Source organism: Parambassis ranga, chromosome 24 (assembly GCF_900634625.1).
Source record: "Parambassis ranga chromosome 24, fParRan2.1, whole genome shotgun sequence".
NCBI lineage: Eukaryota > Metazoa > Chordata > Actinopteri > Ambassidae > Parambassis > Parambassis ranga.
In genome coordinates, this window is record NC_041043.1 from 12,592,235 (window position 1) to 12,613,798 (window position 21,564).

The 21,564-nt window shown below is 40.3% G+C and overlaps 1 protein-coding gene across 2 annotated transcripts in view; it reads right to left on the minus strand.

The window, feature by feature from the left end:
- Positions 1-21,564, minus strand: part of nkain2 (sodium/potassium transporting ATPase interacting 2) — a 69,206-nt gene that overhangs the window by 11,461 nt on the left and 36,181 nt on the right. For both annotated transcript variants that reach the window (XR_003669567.1, XM_028396586.1), the window contains exons 4-5: positions 12,885-13,085; positions 2,172-2,232 (exon numbers count right to left, since the gene is read on the minus strand). Coding sequence is in view for 1 of the 2 variants with exons in the window: in XM_028396586.1 (XP_028252387.1) it covers positions 2,172-2,232; positions 12,885-13,085 (262 nt within the window). In the remaining variant the exon portion in view is untranslated. The remainder of the gene's footprint in view (positions 1-2,171; positions 2,233-12,884; positions 13,086-21,564) is intronic.

Here is a 21,564-nt window from a genome sequence, read left to right on the forward strand (position 1 = left end):
TCTGTCATTCTCAGCCTCCTATCTGCCCGGAGTAGGAGAAAAAGCACGGAAACGTGTCTCCTCCTCAGCACCCTCAAACTCTTTCCACTGATCCGGTCTGCATTTATTACCTATCAATATTTATGCGTGAGTAAACAGCATCCTCAAGTCCAGTGTTGAATAAGACATGCATGGGTATTGATCCTTGGGAAGAGCGGTCCCGTCTGCTTTAATGGAATAACTAAACTGATGGCCATTTGTAAATGGGCTCATTGGAGTTAATGCACACGGATGCACGCTGCATCCAGAATACAACAATCGCTGTATTAACATGTTGATTTGCCTCATTTCGGCTCAGACATGCTTTAAATGCAACTTACTAAGTATCAATGTTGCTTTTGTAAAGTTGCACACTTCCCAATCAGCATGGTTGTACTGATTGATTGATGGAAAACTGAATAAAGACAAATGAATGAATAGGTGAACGTCTTCTACTTCCTCATTATTGCTCCATGGCTGTTGCTTGGTGATGGTGGTTGAAAGTGGAGGATTGTGAGTGTGAATGAAAGACAGTTTTGATTTGGCATGAATGTACTTTCCCTCCCTTCATCCCTTTCACTCTTGCCTCTTATTCTCTTTGTGTGTTTCTATAAATAATAATAAATGAGCCTGGCTGTGAAACAGGCAGGCTACAGGTTTCACTTTGAAATCTAAAGTGTTGGGAACAGCTCTCAGTCCAGGATGGATTCATTCAAAGCTGCCTCTTTGTTAAAAGGGGGAGAATGAACAAGCAGAGTGAGTGAAAGGGAGACTTTACAAGGCGACCCACTCAAACCTGCTTTACCAAATATGTTACAAATGTGTCCATTCACTAAACCTTCACCAAAGAGAGTGAAGGCACAGATCAGCCAGCAGAAACAAGCACAGAGGCTCTGCCAACCTTTGCAACAAATGACATGTAAAGACCTCCATCCATTCTTAACCCACTTTGTCCTTTACTACAGGGTCACAACACACAGACAGGACTGGTGCAAGAACGTGGACCCTGGAAGGGCCAGAGTCGCCTCTACTTTCGGAGGCAGGGTGATGCTCAGGATGTTCTATCAGTCTGTGGTGACCAGTGCCATCATGTATGCTGTTGTCGGGCAGCAGTCTAAGGGTGAGGGACATAAACAGACTCAACAGAATCATCAGGAAGGCCGGCCATGTTGTAGGAGAGGACCTAGACTCTCTGACAGAGGTGTGTCAGAGGAGGATGTTGTCCAAAATAAAGACCATAGTGGACTGTCCCTCTCACCCGCTCCACACTGTGCTGACCAGCTACAGGAGCTCGTTCAGCAACAGACTCCGACTCCCACGATGCACCACAGAGAGACACAGGAAGTCATTCCTGCCTGTCTCCATCAAACTACTGAACTCTGAACTGTAACAGTCAGACACTGTACAGAATACTGGTACATTCATGTCATGCTCTTTACTATGTAAAGGTTTTTATACAGTAGTAAATATGTTTCTTCTTCTTTAGATACAACTCAGGGATTTAAATTCTACCTAGGTATTTGTATATTTATTCTATATTTCAATTTCATGCCATCTTTTATTCTTGTCTGTAACAAAAAGAATTTCCCCCTCAGGATAAATAAAGGAATTCTGATTCTGATCCTGCTGCTAATCTAAGGCTACATCCATCCATCTAATCTGACCACTATGCTGTTCTTATGCCTTCTACAGTGATTATTGTCACCCTGAATCTTTAGCGCCACATCAAGAATGTAGCATCGTGTGTATAATTAAAATCCTTTTTACAGGATGCTTGTTTTACATGAATAACTGGAAAAAACAAAGCAAAGGTCACACATCATTTTCAACCAGCCAAAGACTACTAATGTTAATTAGCTTGATCAGCTACCTCACTGCAGCTAGAATCTGGCAGTGACAGTCTATCCAGCTGGCTCTAGATGTGTGCTACATGCCTGAATGTGGTACTTTTAGGGGTATTCCTCTCTCTGGTTTCCACTTGTAGATGGGTCCAGCATCTCATTGACTAATTTGAGGCCAACAAATCATTTCTAAAATGAATCGCTGAATATTTGAAATAGTCTTTTAAATATTCAGCTAATTCAGTTTTTGCTTTTAATGATGTGCAGACAGTTGAGAATGGTGTGAGACTGCAGACTGTTGTTGACACTTACAGCTATCCTCTTCTTCAGAAATGAGCTTGACCACGTAGCAGGCGTAGATAAACCCCACCAACTAGAGACAAAGAAAAAAAAGAAGAGATTATTCCGTTGTGCACAATAGATGGTAGAGGAGTGAGGATGCACGGACATCGAACAAATAGTAGGAACAGATAGAGAAAACAGGTGTTGGTTTAAGTGGAGCAGAACAGCACGGTGGTATTTTGCTCCAAAATAGAGCACTTGAATCAATGAACAGACAGACACACACACACACTGTGAATGTCTGGTGTGTTCAATGACAACCACAAGGTTAGTCCAGATTTTCATGTTATTATGGTTGTCTACGAATCTTGAAAGAAAATGTGTCACAATCGCCTCTCTATAATGGCTTTGTGGGTAAACATAAGTGAGATTGTGATCACTGAAATTGAATTTTCAGTTTTGTCTATTGCTTTGGTATTACAATGTCAGGCCAGATAGTTGTGTTTTCAGCTGCTATCATCAAAACGAAAACCTTACTACCCCACCACCACCACCAGCAGCAGCAGCACCAGCAGCAGCAGCTCTGTTCTCTGGCTTGGTCTACTGTGCTTTAACCTCACATTTGTTCGAATGCTTCCAAACGTCAAAAAAAGCAGCTGCACAATGTGCCGTGATTGTTAAAGATGAGTATTAAATGTGTGTTTGTGTCTGATGTTTAGACATTAATACAGCCATCATCCACACATGCAGAACACCTTTTCTCTCTCTCTCTCTCTCTGATCCGCTCTGTCATTGGCTCTCTGTTACCAAGGCGACTGATCAGAGAAGGCGTCTGATTGGAGCAAAGATGCAGGAAGGTGCAGTCAAATGTAAAGTTGGCATTTTAGCGACCTTATTACCCCGCGATGATAAGTGTAGGAAAGAGAGACAAATAGGGAAGAGCCGTGCGGGTGACGGAGGTACACTCATTTGTATGAGGGTTTGAGTTCACACGTTACCCTGAATAAAGAGGCCTTAATGCTTAAAGTAAGGCTTTAAGCACGGTGGAAAATGACATTGACCTGGTTGGTATTCTATTGACTACATGGATGCATGCCAACACACACACACATAAACAGCAAGCTGCAAATGTGAGCAGCTACATTTGAGATTCAGCGTATACCTCAAGGTCTTGACCTCATTTAGTCTAAATAATGTTCAGCTCCCAGAGCTCCTCTCTCCACCCTCCTTCCTCATACTCTCTCACTATTCCCTCTCTGCCCCTACATCCCATCCACTTCTCCTTATTTCTCCTCCGTTTGCCTCAGTAAAGTAAACATGTCACAGAAATATGTTTTTGTTGCGAGTAGGGATGCATTTACTTGAGCCGAGCACAGAGACAATGCTGCCAGTGTCACCAAAGGGAGTCAACCATGATGAGAAAATCAATTTGCTTTATGCAGCAAAAATGCTGTAAAAAAATGTACCACAGGTCAAAGATGCGGCTGAACGTTTCCGGCTACAACATCTCAGCTGCCACTGCCGCCGCGCTGACAGCAGTTTGTATGTTGAGAGATTAAGATGACCTCAGCCCACAGGCAGCGTCTCCTGTCTCCTGCCAATCCCACTGAAATGATTTTTCATTCTGCTTGAAGGAGACTTTTAACTTTCGCAGAGTCAAAATGTCATTTAAACGACTTTCAAGAGTTCGAGGAGTTTCCTGACACAAGAAGTAAAAAAAAAAAAAAGCTGCTCCGGAGCTCGTTCTGTCGTCTGCAGGCTCATTGCCTCTGAAAATGACTTTGGGGTGCAGTTTGGTTAGCGCGACTGAACACAGGGTGCAGAGAGCCATGCCCACACTGGTATAGAGAACATTTGATCAGCTGTGACACAGTGTGTTTCTCTGCACACCAATATCCTGTTAATATTCTCCAAACTCAACTTTTGGTGTTGCTGCATGTAAACACAATATCCTGTTTACAATGAGGCTGATTGTATCTCCTCCTGACATGAGGAAATCCAAATAAGATAGCTGGGCTCGACCAATATTAGCATATGGAGTTGTGACTTGTCTCTCTGTGTGTGTGTGTCTTATCTGGTTTGTTGCAGGGACTGAGTTTGTGCCTAAAAAGTTATATTTAGTCTATTGTGAACCCTGCTAAAGTTTTTCAGGGTCAAATTGTTCCAAAACACATTTTTTTAATCTGAAATACAGAACAAAACATCCTGGAACAGATGTTGCTGTGACTAAGATTTTGATCAAAAGACATCAACCATCCACAATAATATATTAAAAGAACACAGACACCCTCGGAGTTAACTTTATTTATTTATTTCCCATCAGTTCTATCACACTGCCTGGGACTCAGGCTATAAAACTATAATATTATGGTTCTGCATATGGCTTCTGTCATCCAGCTTTATAATGTTTCTGTGTCTTTTGTCATATCTGACGGTGGCCGAGAAGGGCCCAGCAAATGCAAAACCCACAACATAAATACAAAAACAACAACATGATTTTACATTCAGCCTGACCATGGAAGCTGGTCACAGGGTGTGAGTGAATGAGGAGGAGGAATTGTGAACATTTAATACGTGAAACATTCTTCACTGTACATGCTCTCCATATTTTTTTTAGCTAATGCTAATAATATGGCAGACTACAACAATATAAATATATAAAAGCCAGTGTAAACATTGTTCATTTGTGACGGCAACAACTGTAGGCTAGTAAACAACATTTCATTTCAAACCTGCAAAATTTCACTTCACTGGTTTCATCAGCGTCCTTTGGGCGTAACTACCATTGTCAAGCGGTTGCATTTATTTTGTTGGATTTTTATTTGGGTTGATATTAGCTTTTCATTATACTGTTTACCTTTCCAGCGCCACAGTCCTGCTGTGTATCCTAGGCACAGCTAGCAAGCTAACTGCTCCAGCCTCATATTACTCTTGCCTGTTGCCATTTATTAACTATCGCAATTACACAATTAGACATAATTCACAAGCTTGTATTAGGGGGTCCCACGAACACTCTGACCAAAAGCCACAACATCGATATTGTTATTTTGAACCACCATTACTTTGGATAAATGTATTCACAACCTTCAATCCCGGCTAATCCAAACGTTTAAACTGTAAATTTCCAGCTGTGCACACTTTTATTTTCTTATCTCTGTCTCTGTCCATCTGAAATCTCTCTTTCAGCTCCTGTTTGCATTGCTGTGCGCTGAATACAGGAGAGTGGCTCCCTGGTTTCTTGGAGAGACGCTGGTTCCTGTTTCCATTTTGTCTGTGGATTAAGGTTACCCACTTCAGAGAGACTGAAGGGTGTACGAAGCGATGAGTGGAAATGGAAATAGCATCACTTCTGCATCGACTCAGACAGGATCCCTGCCCTGATCAGCCTGACAAGCAATAACTTGTACAACTCCCCTGCATCACCTCACAGCAGCGAGCGTCTCATTCACAGCCGAAACCATTTTTATGCGGTTTTATGTGGCAGACACGATCCCGGGAGGCAAGAGGACAGTCTTCATCCCATTTCCTAAACACACTGTACAGCAGGTGCTTGTTGCCATGGTAAACAGCAAATGTAGTTGGATATGCAACACTAAGTCAGTAAAACCTAGTGGCAAGATCCTAAGGTAGAGAAAGCTAATGGTATGGGTAATAAACTGTCAAATGTACATCTTCTTCTTCCCTCTCCGCTGCAGCTGGCTGTAACATTTTCTTTCTCCCTTCAGAGCTTGAACAGAATGTTCTGTTTGCAATGATAATGACTGCACTGTAGTTACACATTCCAGTTTCACAATGTCTTCCCAACAGACCCCATTATATATACAAGGAACACTTGAAAGCCTAGTTTTTAATAAGACATGTATACAGAGTAAACTTATTTTAAGGCTTTTACTTGGCCATAATTAAGGCAGTCCAATTCAAAGATTACAAAATGATAAAAAAAAATACGATTAAAGTACGTTGGTGTCAATATAAAAAGTAAGAATTAAATAAGAAATGGGAATAAAATTAGAAATACATTAGAACTTTATAAAATGCCACTAAAATATGTAAATAATTCCTCTTATCTTTTATTTTTTACTGCACTATATTCTATTTTATTCTATTTAACTCTTGCTCTGACTGTTGGTGTTGTATTGCTGCTGGTACCCAAATTTCCCTGAGGGACCTTCCCAAAGGGATTAATAAAGTATATTCTATTCTATTCTATTCTATTCTATTCTATTCTATTCTATTCTATTCTATTCTATTCTATTCTATTCTAAAAAGGGTGGCTACAAATAAAAACAAAGCTGCAATAATAAGGTAAAGGAATACATAAGGAAAAGACAAGAAAAGGTTCAGGAGGCCGGGATACAACCAGTGTTGATACAGTTCCTATATTGTAGGTAAAAGTTACATTTGCAGGGTTATTCTAAAAAAAGATAAATGAATCATCAGTCCCAAATGCTCCCTTAGCAGACATTCTAACAGCACCTGGAAGTTTTGAAAGCAGCACAGGGAGAAATTACTTGAATGTCAAACAGCTGGTGCTGAGTGAGGAAGAGAAATCTACAAAAAACTTCAGGGGTATCATCTTGGGATGAGACCTTTCAGAAAAGTGAGGACAGATGCCAGGGGAGGACATCTATAGGTCAGTCACTCAGTGACTGTCTTTGTCCTCTAGCAGAGAGAGAGAGAGTTGAGTTTTGCATTTTGCCTTAACAAATGCAGCAGAAAAAACTGACGGCCGCACTCATTTTCTCCCAATGTTTGAGAAAAGAAACTGAATCAGATCACCAGAAATCATATCACACTGTCTCTTATTTACATCTATAATGAATTCTGAGTCATTCAAGATCAAACTTAACGGCAGAGAATCTTGCTTTGCGTTTGTGTGTTATTCTATCATGGCGGTGTCATCGTGTAGGTGTCATTCTTGGATTAAAACTCAAATTTTCCTTGTAGCAGCAACAATAATAAAAAAAAATAAATGTATTTTTGATGAAAACATTTTGTCAGCCAGTGCTACACTGAAAAAAATCCCTCTACTGCTACAATCAATAATTACATCTAATGGCTTTTATCTAGATTTGTTTGAACTGTTTGTGCAAAACTTCACCCAGCTTACAGCAAAAACAAGTGAAGCACAAATGAAGTGAAAAGTCTCAGCTCTGCTCAGAGTGAGTCTGTTTGTTTTCATCTGGTGTCACCGATGCACAGTGCTTCTGTTTAATTGAGTCAGAAGACTCAGTGTTACCTTAAATTTGAGGAAACATACACAGAAAAAAAAGAAAGAAAGATGAGCAGTTCTACTTATTCAGCAAATGTGGGATTAGTGCAGCGGCGCACAGAGGCTGCTTTGGCTGACTGACATTCAATCCTCATGCATTGTTCTCTGTCTTCCCTGATCTTTGAAAAACCAATCTGGGCAGCTTCCATACATGACATCACTGTCAGAGGCCAGCGACATCCACCACATATACAATTAGAAACAGCATTCTGTAGCAAATAATAGTGAGCAACAAAACATTATAACAGTCTCTGTCACCCACTGGTGCCTTGCTGCCATATAGGTCTTGAACCCAGCCTACTCCATGTTGCATGCTTAATTAGGCCCCGTTCACACTGGAGAAAGTCAATTCAGCTAGAGTGGGATTGAATCCGAATAGCCCTTAAACTGGATATGTTCAGACCTATTTTCGAATCTGGCTATCACACATGCGTGTCCATGCTCAATCCGGCTTAATCCGGCTTGTTTGTTGTCCTCCAAACCGCTAGGTGGCGCCTCGTAATATACAGTGTCCATTCAGGCCACAGTAGAACCACATAGTTTTGTTTTTTTTTTCGGTTCAAAAAGCAGTTTATTCCTTTGTAGCAATGTCTAAAATAAACTCGGGGTAAAGCTGTCATAGTTTGATGGCTGTTTACATACGGCTTCTGTATGCAACCCGGACACTGTCCCTGTGAATCGCTAGCGAGATTCGGTAGCCACATTTGTGTTCAGACCTGAGCCACACTTGAGCCAATCCAGCTAGATCCACCTCCAAGAGGTGGATCGAGATCTGTCCGGATATATCTGGATTCACGTTGTTCAGACTCAGAAAAAAACTATTCGGATATATCCAGATACGGCCCGAATCCCGCTCTAGCCGGATTGAATTCCCCAGTGTAAAAGGGGTCTTAGTCATTTTAGGTTAAAAAGGGGGAAGTCAGCAGCCAACAATAAAGCTTCTGGCTCGTGGTGGAAGTGGGTGGATGTTAAGGCAATGAGGCTTCACCTCTTCATCTCTACTGTGCAGACTCCAAGATGGTGTCTTTTTCTAAGATGGCAGTGCCAGGGCCATCGCTTTTGAACAATTGGTGGAGGTGCAGCTGAAACTTTTTTTTAATACAGTCTATGGCCGCTACCTTCATGTGAGTGACTTGGAGTTCAAAAGTGTCTTAAAGGTTTATTTGAAAACCTTTTTTATTATCTAAGGATTTAAAAGTCCTGGAACTAAAAAGACATGTGAGAACTTGCTGTGTTTCAGTCTGACCAGACTGTTCCATTTTAAAAGCTCCCCCTGCAGTGAAGGATCTACTGAGCGGATCCTTCAATACCCAGAAGAAGAAAAACATAGAGAGAAAGAAAACCCTGTGCACTCAGTAAAAGGAACAAAGAAGCACACCTTTACATGTACCTATAAATTGCAGGTGTACGTTTCTTTTGTATAGGACTTCTGAATAGGAAATCCTCCATCCTTTGAAGAATGCAGCCCCTGAATTATGACGCTGCAGCAGAGTGAGCTAAAGGTCAAGAGTGTATAAATAGCAGCAGCCTGATGGTTACATATCAGTAATGATATTGCACCATATATCAATGGCATGTTTGATTATTTGAGTTCTCAGTGTTCCTAAAATACAAATCCATAAGGTTGCTCTGTGCCATGCAACTAGCTCTGACCGTAGGCAGATCCCCCCCCTATCAAAGGGGGTTCTTGCACTTGAAATGATCCCTAAAATGACTTAAGCACACATGCACTCCAGATCACTGTGCCATCAGAAAGTGCCATCTAAGATGCTTTGTTTTTGTTGGGAAATATAATTTAATTATGACTTTGTCTGTTGCTATTAGCAGCTACAATAAAGCTATAAAAAAGCTGTAATTAAAGAAGTCATGCTTCTGCAATTCCCCACTGTGCTACAGTCTGGCAGTGATGGCCTACATTCCACTCAATACTCCCTGAATCCCCCAGGAGAAGCCCCGTGCTCTGTCTCAGCGCAGATGGTGTTCAACACATTGTAAAGAAACTGTAAAGTTTAGGAAGCTAATCTGTCCGCTCCTGAAAACAGGCAACAGCTAACCAGCAAGTGAAGTCTGTAAATGAGTTGAACCAACATATATATAATAATAAAGTTGTGTAATTATAACATGGATAGTGTGTGTGTAAATGAACAACTGAAGAACATCTGTCTCTGCCCCAAAATGGGAGTGAGAAGTCACTTTAGTTTGTTGTCCTAATTAAAACGAATTGCATTCAGCCAAATAATTAGATTCAAGTACTATATTTCTTATGATCAGTCTCATACTGATGGCTTGTTCTGGGGGGCTTCACCATGCATATGGCTCCAGATGGTTGCATAATAAGGTATTCCCTCAGCTGATCTGTAGCGCTATACAGAGAGTGGATATGGTCATAAACATTTCATCACACTCAACACAACACAAACCTGAACAATTCAAGCACCAAGAGTGGTGATGAAACTCTGAACATAAACCTTATTGAACCAGGTTAGGTTAAATATGCAGAATTCAACACAAGTCCTGACTGTGGAACAATCAAACAAATGAAACTAAAATATTTAGCTTTGTCATCTAAGAATATGATCCAATATTACATATATTTAAACATTTAAATTGTTTTATGTCTTATTGACTCACCTTGTGTTTATGAATTTTACTGGATGGTATTTTAACCAAGTGCTGTTGTTCCTGCTTGGATTTTATTGTACAGCACTTTGAAACTGAGTGTTTAAAAAGTTCTTTATAAATAAAGGTATTAAATATGGATTAGCTGTTTATTTGAAGGCCAAATTAGAATCCATCTGTTCAGTGAACACGTATATAATGACATAAAGGACATTTCTGAGGACTTCATACAAACGGTTGTTGCTGCTCCTCAGGCTGGGAAAGGTTACACAACCATCTCTAAAGAGTGTGGGCTCTTAAGGGATGGTTGTGTACAAATGGAGGAATGTCAGGTCCATGGCTATGTTTCCCAGGAGTGGTCTATCAACAAAGATCACTCCAAAAACAACTCATGTAGGGCACCCAGAGTAACCTCTCAGCAGCTAAAGGTTGTTCACCATCAGGAGAACAACCATAGTGTGCACGGCAGAGCTGCAAGGAGAAAATGTGTCGCCTCTCTCATTTAGGGACATTTTTGTTTTGTTTTTGTAACAATCTTTTCATACGTCTCTTTACAGTTCTCACTAACACAGGGTATTGCATTTATGGCATAAAGCCTGGAGAGACTATGTGAAACAAGTTCTTATGAAATAAACATTTGTAGAAATAAGGAATAACTTTTACATCATTCAAACTGTTACATCATATAAACCTATAACTCAGTAAGCTGGAGACAAAATCAGACAGTCAGTGAGCCAGTTAGACGGGCAAACTAGCCCATCACATACCCAACTGACCACCCAGCCGAGTTAAAAACAGGCTATGTCGAAGAACCTGACAGCTGTAATGCCTCAGTGGCTATGCTGCTTCCACACACTGTCCAGACACATCTTAATGTTTATTTGTTGAATCTCAGTTACATATCCAGACAAGTGCTGTCAGATTTTAAGCCCCTTTTCAATCCAAGTTATCATGCCAGGACGACTAGTCGTTCAGTTCTATATACAACCCACACACACCCTAACCCCTCACTTAGTCAATTACACCAAACCAGCCAGCCAGTCAGCCAGCGAACCCGTCAGACTGTTGAGTTTGTGCTCATGGAGCATGACAGTGTTTCCACACACCAATTACAGTGAGACAGTGGTACAGCTGTGAGGTGGCTTGGCACTCAGCCACACTATAAGTACCACTATCGATCGACAGGGAGTGCATGAGGAGGAGCGGGGGTGGGGGATTGGTCGTGCATAGGAAGGCAGGACGATCCAGGATTAAAAAAAAAAAAAAAAAAAAAGGAAAGACAAAGATCCACTCACTCCCAAACTTTTTCTCTTCCTGCCGGTGTAATGATGCACACAGTCACATTAAAGCACTGGTGTGTTTACTGTCTGTATGTCTGTGTAACGTGTGCGCTCTCTACAGTGCAGCCAAGACTGAGATGAAAAGTGGCAGGCCTCCCTCATTCCTGGTATTTATTTTTCTCTCTGTTCTCTCTTCTGATCCTCCTAATTATCACAGTTTGACAGTGCAGAAGACAAAATACAGAAGGCAAGGGTAAGAGACATTCAGAGGGAAAACAGAGGAGAGGTTTTTTTTTTCTTCTTAAAGTCGTACAGAAAACTGAGATAGCGAAAGAGAAACTCGAGCAGCTTATCCAGCCCATTCTATGTTAATGATGGTGTGAAGTTATTAACTTAACCCTTTAAACCCTGGCCATATTAAAAGAAAAAATCACCTAAAAAGACATTCCCGAAGAAAATGAAGAAATGCACCACAATAATAATGTGCATATGCATGTTCCTGGTGTCTAGGGACATCTAGGGACCTCAGAGAATGCATTTCCAGTGTTTAAAATATTGTGTCTATTAGTATGCCTGAGTAAATTAGAAAAAACTACAGGAGAAATGTAACAATTTTATCCTCGCCTAAGTTTTTTTCCTATTTGACAGAGGAAAACACTATGCCAACAATGATTCTATGTACACAGATGCCATTGATCACATTCAGCTATTCCTTGGCTACAAATATACCAAATTTGATAGAATTTGAACAAAGAGCAAAGCCTTCACAAAGGTTTTAGTAAGGATATCACCAGGCGGACACTCAGTTTGGCACAATTTGGCACCACATTGCCAAATAGGTTACTATAGCTATAGCTAGCTTACTCATTTCCAGTGGAAACTGGCTGGAAAATACAATTTATATCCATTTCACTAGTCTATTGCCATCTACTGGAGCTTTTGGGTATGAATTTACCTTGCACTTCATCAACTTCTACCATTATGCACAGTGTAAAATCAATAGAAAAAACATCAAAATGTATGATTTTGTCTCCAAATAGAGTAGTTTTTATTATAATAACTAATAACTAATGTACATTAATGAAAGTCCAACCAAATATTAGGTAAAGAAAATAAAAAATAAAAATAATAAAAAATAAGGAGAGGTGATGCCTCAGTGTTGAGCCCAGATGGGCCTGGAACCTCACTTTCCTCTTCTAAGATACTAGATACTTTATTTTACTCTAAAGCATATACCACAAAGTTGCACAATTACCCACAATTCCCTAACCTGCTCCAGCAGACAAAAAGGATAGCATAGTTATAAGACTCTTTAGAATACATTAAACCTAATGAATGAGGGGGTGTAACTGCATAGACCATCCATTTCAAAGCTTTGTGTCACACATGAAAACAGAACACTTCACCCCATTAGTGTGTTTAGGCCTATTTTTCTATTAAAACCAAGATTTGTGACAGTGTAATCTGATCAGAGATGCACCATCATCACTAAATGCCTTTGAAAGTCATAACCCCAGAACATGTATATTAGGTCGAGTAAGAGAAAGTCACTCATTTAGCTCATGTACTTACAGCCAGGAGTATCTGCAGAGAAGAATGAGCCACCTCTATGAACTGAAAATCCATCAGGCAGCCAGATATAGATATATATCGGTGGTCTTCTGGTGCCCAGGAGGGAGGAGGGGTGATGGGTGTCACCCTGCACCCGGGGCCATTTTCCATCCACCAGGAGCGATGCATGGACAGGTTGAACGTCAGGACAAGGTCAGTGTCCTGGCAGGACAGACAGAGAGAGTGAGAGAGAGAGTGAGAGAGGGTTGAGTTACATCCTCAGACAGAAAACAGAGTAGGGATGAGGCAGAGGCAGATCTCAGAGTCTGGGCAGGGTTTAACCACATTTTAATTGAAACCAAACAGACAGGGCTAAATGACAGGAGGAACAAAAGGTGAATGATGAAAGGAGGATGAGTCATGAGGAGGTCAGTCACTGACATGTGGCAGTTTGTGTTTGAGGAGATGCAGTTAAGTTTTTGTTCTTCTGATTTATGTCTCATTAAGCAGGAGCTGTTAAAACAGAGAAGCACACTTTACTGATGGGGTTTATGGGTCAACTTGCTCCGCGGTTTGATAACTGTCAGCAGAAACAGATTCATTGATCTTTACACACATTGCAATGAAATTTGATTTAAACATTTAATGTATGCAGCGATGATTGATTTCTAGTTTAGACCCACCAATATTTAGCTGTGCTATGTTAAAATGTTCAAAGATCCACTAAAGATGGAGACATGGAATTTTCTTGCAGCAACATCTTAAGCCAAAAAATAGTAAATACAGAAATGCTTTGACAGAATATGGTGGAAATATTAATGTGGACTAAAGAGTAATGTGATTTTTGTGCTTAAAAATAGAGATTGAGCAGAAATTATTCTGATGATTTGCCACAATTGAAGACAAAACGCTGGCATTAGTCGACTTAATTGTGTATTTTCTCTAATGTGAAAAGTGCTTAACTTTTGTCAATCACTCCCAGAGAAACATTCAGCACAGACCGCCTGCAGTTACAATACAGCAAGTCTCTTTTCTAAGAGCCTCAGCGTGCACGAAGAATCGGTTATGACTGCCGTCTTGTTTTGAATAATGCACATATTAAGAACTCCATTTAACAGAGAGACATACTGTAGATCATTCCATGCGTGCCACATTGACACGTTTGCTCATGCCATTAGTCAAATGAAAGGGCTTAAAATGCTCTTTAAAAGCACGCTGAAAGCAAATTCACTTACACTTTTTTTTTATGAACACAAAAATCTTTGTCCATCAAAATTCAATTATGTTCCTAGAAATGCCACCGGGTGCTTTTGATAATTCCGAAACAGATAAATTCCTAGAAGTCAGCATATACTGTATAAAACATACTGTAGCACCATTTTCCAACCTGTGTCAGTGCTACGCCTCACACAGTCTGTTTTCCTTACAACACCTGAGTCAACACGCTTCTTCTTTGTGTATCCTGCTTGTCCTTCTTATCACCCACACTTGACTCCATCACCTCCTTCCATACCCTTATTTAACTTTTCCCTCTATTAATTTATATTGAGGTATCTCCCCCCCCCCTCTTCTTCTTCTTTGTCTTTTTTTATGGCCTCTCTCTATTTCAGCATAATGAGTAAATGCCTCATTAGCACGGAGCTCTGATTAATGCCATCTCTTCATGTTGTGCTCCTCTTTTTAATGAGTAAAATCTCTCTCTCTCTCGCTCCCTCTCTCCCATCCCTTTCCCTCCGTCTGTCACTGCCGTGCTCCATTTCTTTCTCCCTCTTTTCTTTTTTATATTTCTCACACCTCTCTTCTTTCTTGCTCTTGTTTCTCTTTCCCTCTCTCTCCGTTAACGGGGTTGGGAGTCGGGCAATAATTATTTCAGTACAGTGAAATGCCATCCATCAGTGCATTTCTAATGAGCCCCTTTAAAATACACACAGAAAATAATTCTCACTCAAAAGGATGAATTTGGAAAAATTGTCATGAAGACCGGGCATGATTTACTGCTAATAATTCGGGGCTATTCTCACATTATGTTACGGTAATGAAAAGTGAACATTACAGGAGGCGAGTGCACACACTGAACGTGTTGGAATAATGTTGCTGTGCTAAACACTTGAATAACTTGAATAAGGAAAAAAGTCACAATTGTAAGACAGCTGCTATTTTTCCTTTATTTGCAGCCTCTTGTAGAAATACAAATATGACAACATTAATTATAAGCCAATGCCATTCTACAGTTTAGAAAGTCAATATTGACTTCTAGCTTAGCATAAAGAGGGAGATACAGTTAAAAGCTAATAACAAGGTATTGAAGCAAACTTGTCCACACGCTAAGCTAACTACCTCCCTACTCTCAAACGTACTTATTGTCAGCATGGCATCTTGATGTCGTGTGTGCTTTTGCCTTTGAATATAAAAAAAAAACACCACACCTTGAAGAGACTAGAAAAGTGAGGTATACACGTTTCATTTTCAACCGAGCCGTCTTTCTTGACGTCGAGGTTACAGGGTCTGTAATTGAGTGAAACCAGACTGTTACTAATAATAAAAAAGTGTCTTATTGCCTTTCTCCTTGTCCAGTGCCAGCGAGCTCCAGCTGCACAAAATGTGATATTAAAAAAAACCTTATCCCCTAAATTCAAAAATATTGTAATCAACCTGCACAGAGGATTCACAGACGAAGCTCAAAGGACTCCGTGGAAGTGGAATACATACCAGTTAAATTGCAGCTGTGCTGTGGCAGTGATGTATTGATTGTATATGGTGGAATTTATGTAGTAAAGCAACATTTAACCCACTCAGAAGATGAAGCCATAGCTCTGAAATAATCCTGAGATATGAATCTACGGGGTGATAAATGAGCTGTTTGGCTTGCAACCACAAATGAAAAATATGAGTTATACTTGTATTTATATTTCTAACTGTGTGCATGAGTTCCTTGTTAAGAGCCATTCTCCTCATGTTTCCTCCACATATTTCTCTCGCTCTCCTGTTACCTGTCTCTATCTCACACACATAAAATAACACACACACACACACACACACACTTAGTCTATAATTTCCAGTGTGCTAGCTAAGGATCATGCACTCATGCTCTCAGGTCTTTGTCTCTGACTGTGGGCTAGTGCCGCTTCAATGAACCACATCTGTTTTTCCCCCAGCCTTTCCCTCCACCTCTCCCTCTCTTTTAGCAGCCGCCCTTCTCTCTTCCCCCCCGCTCCACTTTCTCTCAATTCCCCCCTCAATTTCCCACCTCCATATTTTCCTTTGTCTTCCACTCCCATGAGGTAAAGGAATGGGGGGGGGGGGGGGGGGGGGCAATTCAGGTTCTCCTCTGATGGTCTGATAGTCAAAGAGGAAGGAATGCTTTTAATGTTACCTGGAACCACACAAAAAGAAGCTGGAAATGGTCAAAACACAGCTGTTGTTATTCTAATCTGTTATTCTAATCAGTGCTACATCTGGATTTGTCTGGACTGGATTTGTTTAACCAAAATCTGTCAACTTATTGGTTCTAACTTAATAGACGATTACAGACCACAGATTTTTTGGATGGATCGATATATCAATGGATGGATGGATGGATGGATAGAGGGCATAATGGAGGGAGTGTGTGTTCCAGCATCTGCTCAACACACAGACCTACAGCTTTATATTGAACCAAGCAAAAACAGACAGGCAATGAAAAAGGTCAACTTGTAGCCACAAAGTTCAGCAGATCATGAAACTAAAGGCTAAAAAAAGATGGAGGGGGCAATATTAGCTTTATTCTATCTTAAGTCAATTTTTCCACTCTATTTCTATTTCTGAAGCTCCATCTCTATCTGCTCCTCTGTCCTCCTTTTCTCTCTCTGCTTTCACCCTCTTCATCGTTCTGCCTGTGTCATTTCACACCAATATAATCAGTCACGGTGCATCTCTCTACATTGTTTTGCTGTTATTTCCCATGGGTGTTAGATGAGGTCTTAACCCATAATGCTTAAGGCACTTTTGTCCTATCAGATTGTTGGGGGTGTCAGAGAATAGTGTGTGTTTGTGTCTGTGTGTGTGTGTGTGAGTGAGCTTGGGGGCAGGTTTAGAAATGAGGGCTGTTCTAGTTCCTAACCCTGACCCTAACCATACAAAACCCATTACCATTTCTAATCAAATGCCTCAACATAGCCATTCTAACCTCTTCCATCTTTCAGATAGGTGGGCTAATTATACTGCTTCTCCACACAACCACAGGCGGAATACTCAATTTAATGGATGGGGGTGCTAATAGAGGCTTTCAATGGGTTAATATTTTGTAAACCCTTTAGCCACGCCTTAAGCTGTAAATCAGAATCCTACCAGAGCTTGTGTTTTATTTCTGAGCAGGGAAAGAGAAATAATGCTCTAGCTGAATATTTAAAATGGCTCAAAAGAATGTTTGTTAAACCAAAAGGTGTTTTGTACAGATAACGTCAGACAAAAAAAAGTATTACCTAAACTCTGCAGATCCCAGCAGCCCATCCTTGCTGTTGTTGTGTTCTGACCCAGTTGTCTAGGCATCAGAATTGTTTCTGCTTCAAAACACACCAGCTTCAATAACTATATATAGACCCTTTAAAGGCTCAATAGTAACACGATGAGAAATATTATTTCCTTTACCTGTTTACCAATTCAAACCAAATTTTCTAATCTAATCTAATCTAATCTAATCTAATCTAATCTAATCTAATCTAATCTAATAAAAAGTTATCAAATTAAATTATCATTGAATCTTTCATAGAATCTAATCCATTATAATCTCATATTATCTGTTGTTGATTGTTGTTGTTGTTGTTGATTTTAATCTAATCTTTCGGTCTAATCTCTTGTAATATCATGTAGTCTCATTTAATCTGTCTAATCCCAACAAGCATCATCTAATCTAGCAAAATCTTCTTTTTGATATATCTGATCAAATCTCATCTAATCTATATAATTTAATCTAATCTCATTCTCTCATCTAAAAATTTAGACCAACAACAAAAACTGCGATCTGTGATTAGCCACTGTAAATACCCGTCTGATCAGATGTAGCTACTATAGCGTTAGCATGTACAATCTCATTATGACCACGGCCAACAAGGGCCTAAACACACACGACCTGGCATTATTTAACCAAATGAGCTTTGGTCCTGGTTATGATAAAAACACAGTTAAGATATATACTGTAAAAGCTGGTAAACTATGGGCAGAGTAGCACTTTAGCATGAATGGTCAATATCACACACAGTGAAGCTAAATCCATTTCAATCAAGGCTGAAAATGAACACCATCCAAACTCTAAGACAAGTTTGACTGCAGCAGTCAATCAAATCCATTATGTACAGCGGCAAATAGCCAATCTGTTCTTAACCAGCTTGCTCTATTTGAACAACAACTAAAAACTCACTCTTGTCGTTGCGCATGAGAACTATACAGTAACAATGACTAATCAAATCAAATCAGGAGTAATAACATCTCAGGACTCTAGTAATAAAATTTGCTGGAAGAAATGTCCCACTGGAGATGTGTTGATGAAAAAAAAAAGGCAATTTCATGCCACGACTTCCACAAATGTATCCATTGATCACACACAGTCAGGGCTGATGGATTAACTCAGTGAATCAGGGTGGATGTTTTAACTACAACTCCTATGATTAAATGCAGGATCCCCTCATTCATCGTCCCAATTGGCAGCACTAGATGAATACTGAGAGGAGTAATATTAAGTGACTATTAGCATTCACAACTGGCCTCGGCAATCAGTTTCTTACTTTCTTCAGGGATGAATTGGGTGGTTTGCAGTTTGATTTACTGTCATATTTCTCTACAATTTATCCTGCAGTAAAAAGCCTGCCCTGTACCGACAACAGTATCCATTGATGTTAATGTGAAATTGATTGATTTGAGTTTTTTTTCCCTGTACTGTGTTAGATAAACAATACAATCTTCCAAAGAGGCTTTGTTGCACCAACTTTCCCAGTGTTTCCACTCACTCCTCCATTGTCCCCACTTCCCCTCTCTACTGATTCACATGTGGCTGAAACCCACGACAAATCATCTTCTGTAAATCTTACCATACCTTCGCCTGTCTGAACCTTTCTGTCTCTCTGTCCGCCACTGATGTCTCGTTCCTCTTCCCTCAATCTGTCAGTCTTTTTCAGTTTTTCATCTGTCCATCTTTTTTATCTCTCATTCTTTCACTTTTCCCGCGGCCACCCCTCTACTGTATGTTTGAAATTAGACACCTTGACAGCTATGAAAATCAAAATGGCAGAGTTTTGTGATGTTTTTTTTGGGGGGGTGGGGATTTGTCCCCTCACGTTTCATCTGACTGATATATGACGAATGACAGGCTCTTAGACGACTGGCAGAGCAAACAGACACACACATGCATTTTCACACATACAGTATGCAAAAAAAAAAAGCATGTGGGACAACCCTCCCACACACCCCCTCAGTGTATGAGTGACAGTCTGAGCGTGGTGCATGAGTGTATCTACGCCGTCTGTATCTGTGTGTCATCTGACGCCCAGAGGGTGGCTACATCTTTCATATGACACAGTGGACTACTGACAGTTAGCTGTCTAAGACCGTGTGTATGCATGTGTGAGGGTGTGAGCTGGTGTGAATATGCAAGTGTGTGTGCGTTTGCCACATGGTGACAGTTCTCTCTCTCTCCACAGGGTTCCCCTCCAAAAGTGTCAGTGATGCCACATCAGAAATATTTTTAAAGATTAATTTTAAGGCATTGCTGCTATATTAGATAGTGCAGTAGTGGCTGACAGGACAGATGGGAGTGTGACAGACCGATATACGGTATAAAACTCAGGCTTAAACTCAAATTACTGTCAAGACAGGATGTACACCTTATCTTGCCTCTGGGGCTCCACGGGGGCCTCGCGGAAGGCAAAGATACACATCAGATAGAAAGTTCCATCAAACGTAAATGGTTTAAAAGGCAAAAAAAAAAAAGTCCTAACAAGAGAGGGCAGTGAATCATCAATCAGGTGTAGCTATAGAAATCACCTACAACAGATCACCTACAACTGCTGCCTTATATCTGCTCATAGACATCCTGTGATATCCAAATACAGTCCTTTCAAGCTGCAACCTGCAGAGCTGGAAAAAAAATGAACCCCAATGTGTGCAGTTCCCTCTGTAGCCTCTGGGGGATGGCTCCAGAAGCAAGCAAATTACAATATCTACAATCTATGGACCCTCTTCTATGGAATCGGCCATATTTTCCAGTAGCTAAACACAAACACTGGCTCAAGACAGGTTTTTTAGTTCTAAAAAAAAAAACAAAATTTAAGAAGCATTAAGTCTGTAAATAAAAAAAACAGTCCCTACTCATACTACTCGAGATGTTCTTTTCTGCCCACAGGGTAGAACAACTCCAACAACCAGAATGTCCTGTGATCATTGCCTTTTACGTTCATGGCTACCACAAGCAGCCATTGAGGCTAAACTCGATATTGCTATGACTAACAAAAAGCTACTTTTTAATTTTTTTTTTATTTTATGAAGTGTGTATTCCCTATCCATGTGTAGCCCAAAGCATGTCTGTCATCATCAACATCCCTGCTGTTGGTCCAGCAGGGTCTCAGTGGTGGCACACTTTTTAACTCCTCAACACACTGCAGTTCCTGCACGGTGCCTTCCAGCATTACACTAAGAAGTCGGTGGAACACATTGTGGAACAATTGTGGAATTTGGATAACTCCAAGATGCCAAAAAAAACAGCTGGGAAAGCAACATGGAGGTAAAGGACATATTGCACATTGGTTCCTAAGAGTAAGTGCTTGTTTATTTAGGTAAAATATATAGAAATATATGTGTACATACTCCTTTTTGAGGTGTCATTGTTTTGTCATCGGCTGTTTTCATTGTCAGGAAGAAACTGTCAAAACACTTCAAGAGTTGGTTCTAACTTTGATTCACTTTTCCTGCAGTATGCGTGGGACAATGCCAGTGACTCATGGCTGACATGCTCCATGACTTCCTGTTAACTCTGTCATGATGTCTCATCAGCCCCTCTTTACCATTAACCCAGTCATGACGGCGATCTGCCTGCGATGTCTGTCCATCTGGTTTCCCCTGAATTCAGGATTTCAAACTGAGCTGACAAACACTGACGCATTTCTCCCTCCCTCGCTATCTCTCCCACCTTCTTCACTCACTGTCTAGGGTTTTACTTTCCTTCTCAAGAAGAAATGTCAGAGACGTTTGGCAAATTTCATACCATTATATGTCTGACATTCCTTCTGCTATGCTGCAAAACACCAAGAAGATTTGCAGTTTATTCGCCAAAAATATCAAATAATCTGAGTGGAATGTTCATCTGTGAAGTGATTGCACTGTTTTATTTTTCTTATTTAACACATGCAAATTGAATTAACAGTTATTTTGAATAAAGATCCAAGCTTTCCTCCCTGACAGTCAGATCAGTGTTTACACAAACTTAACACTGCTGGATGTGGGACACACAATCTATTCATGGATAAAACGGGGGGTTAGGTTGAAAAATCACATCAAAGCAACAATACAAATCCAAGAGTAAAATGGAACAAATCAAAGTGAGGCTGATTGTCACACTCTTTTATCCACAGATGTCAGATCTCTGTAATGAAGAAAAATGGAGCATGTCACAATTGGTTTTGTCCTGTGACCCCAAAGTACTGTTCAGAGTGTATAAAGTAATGTATTAAATTGG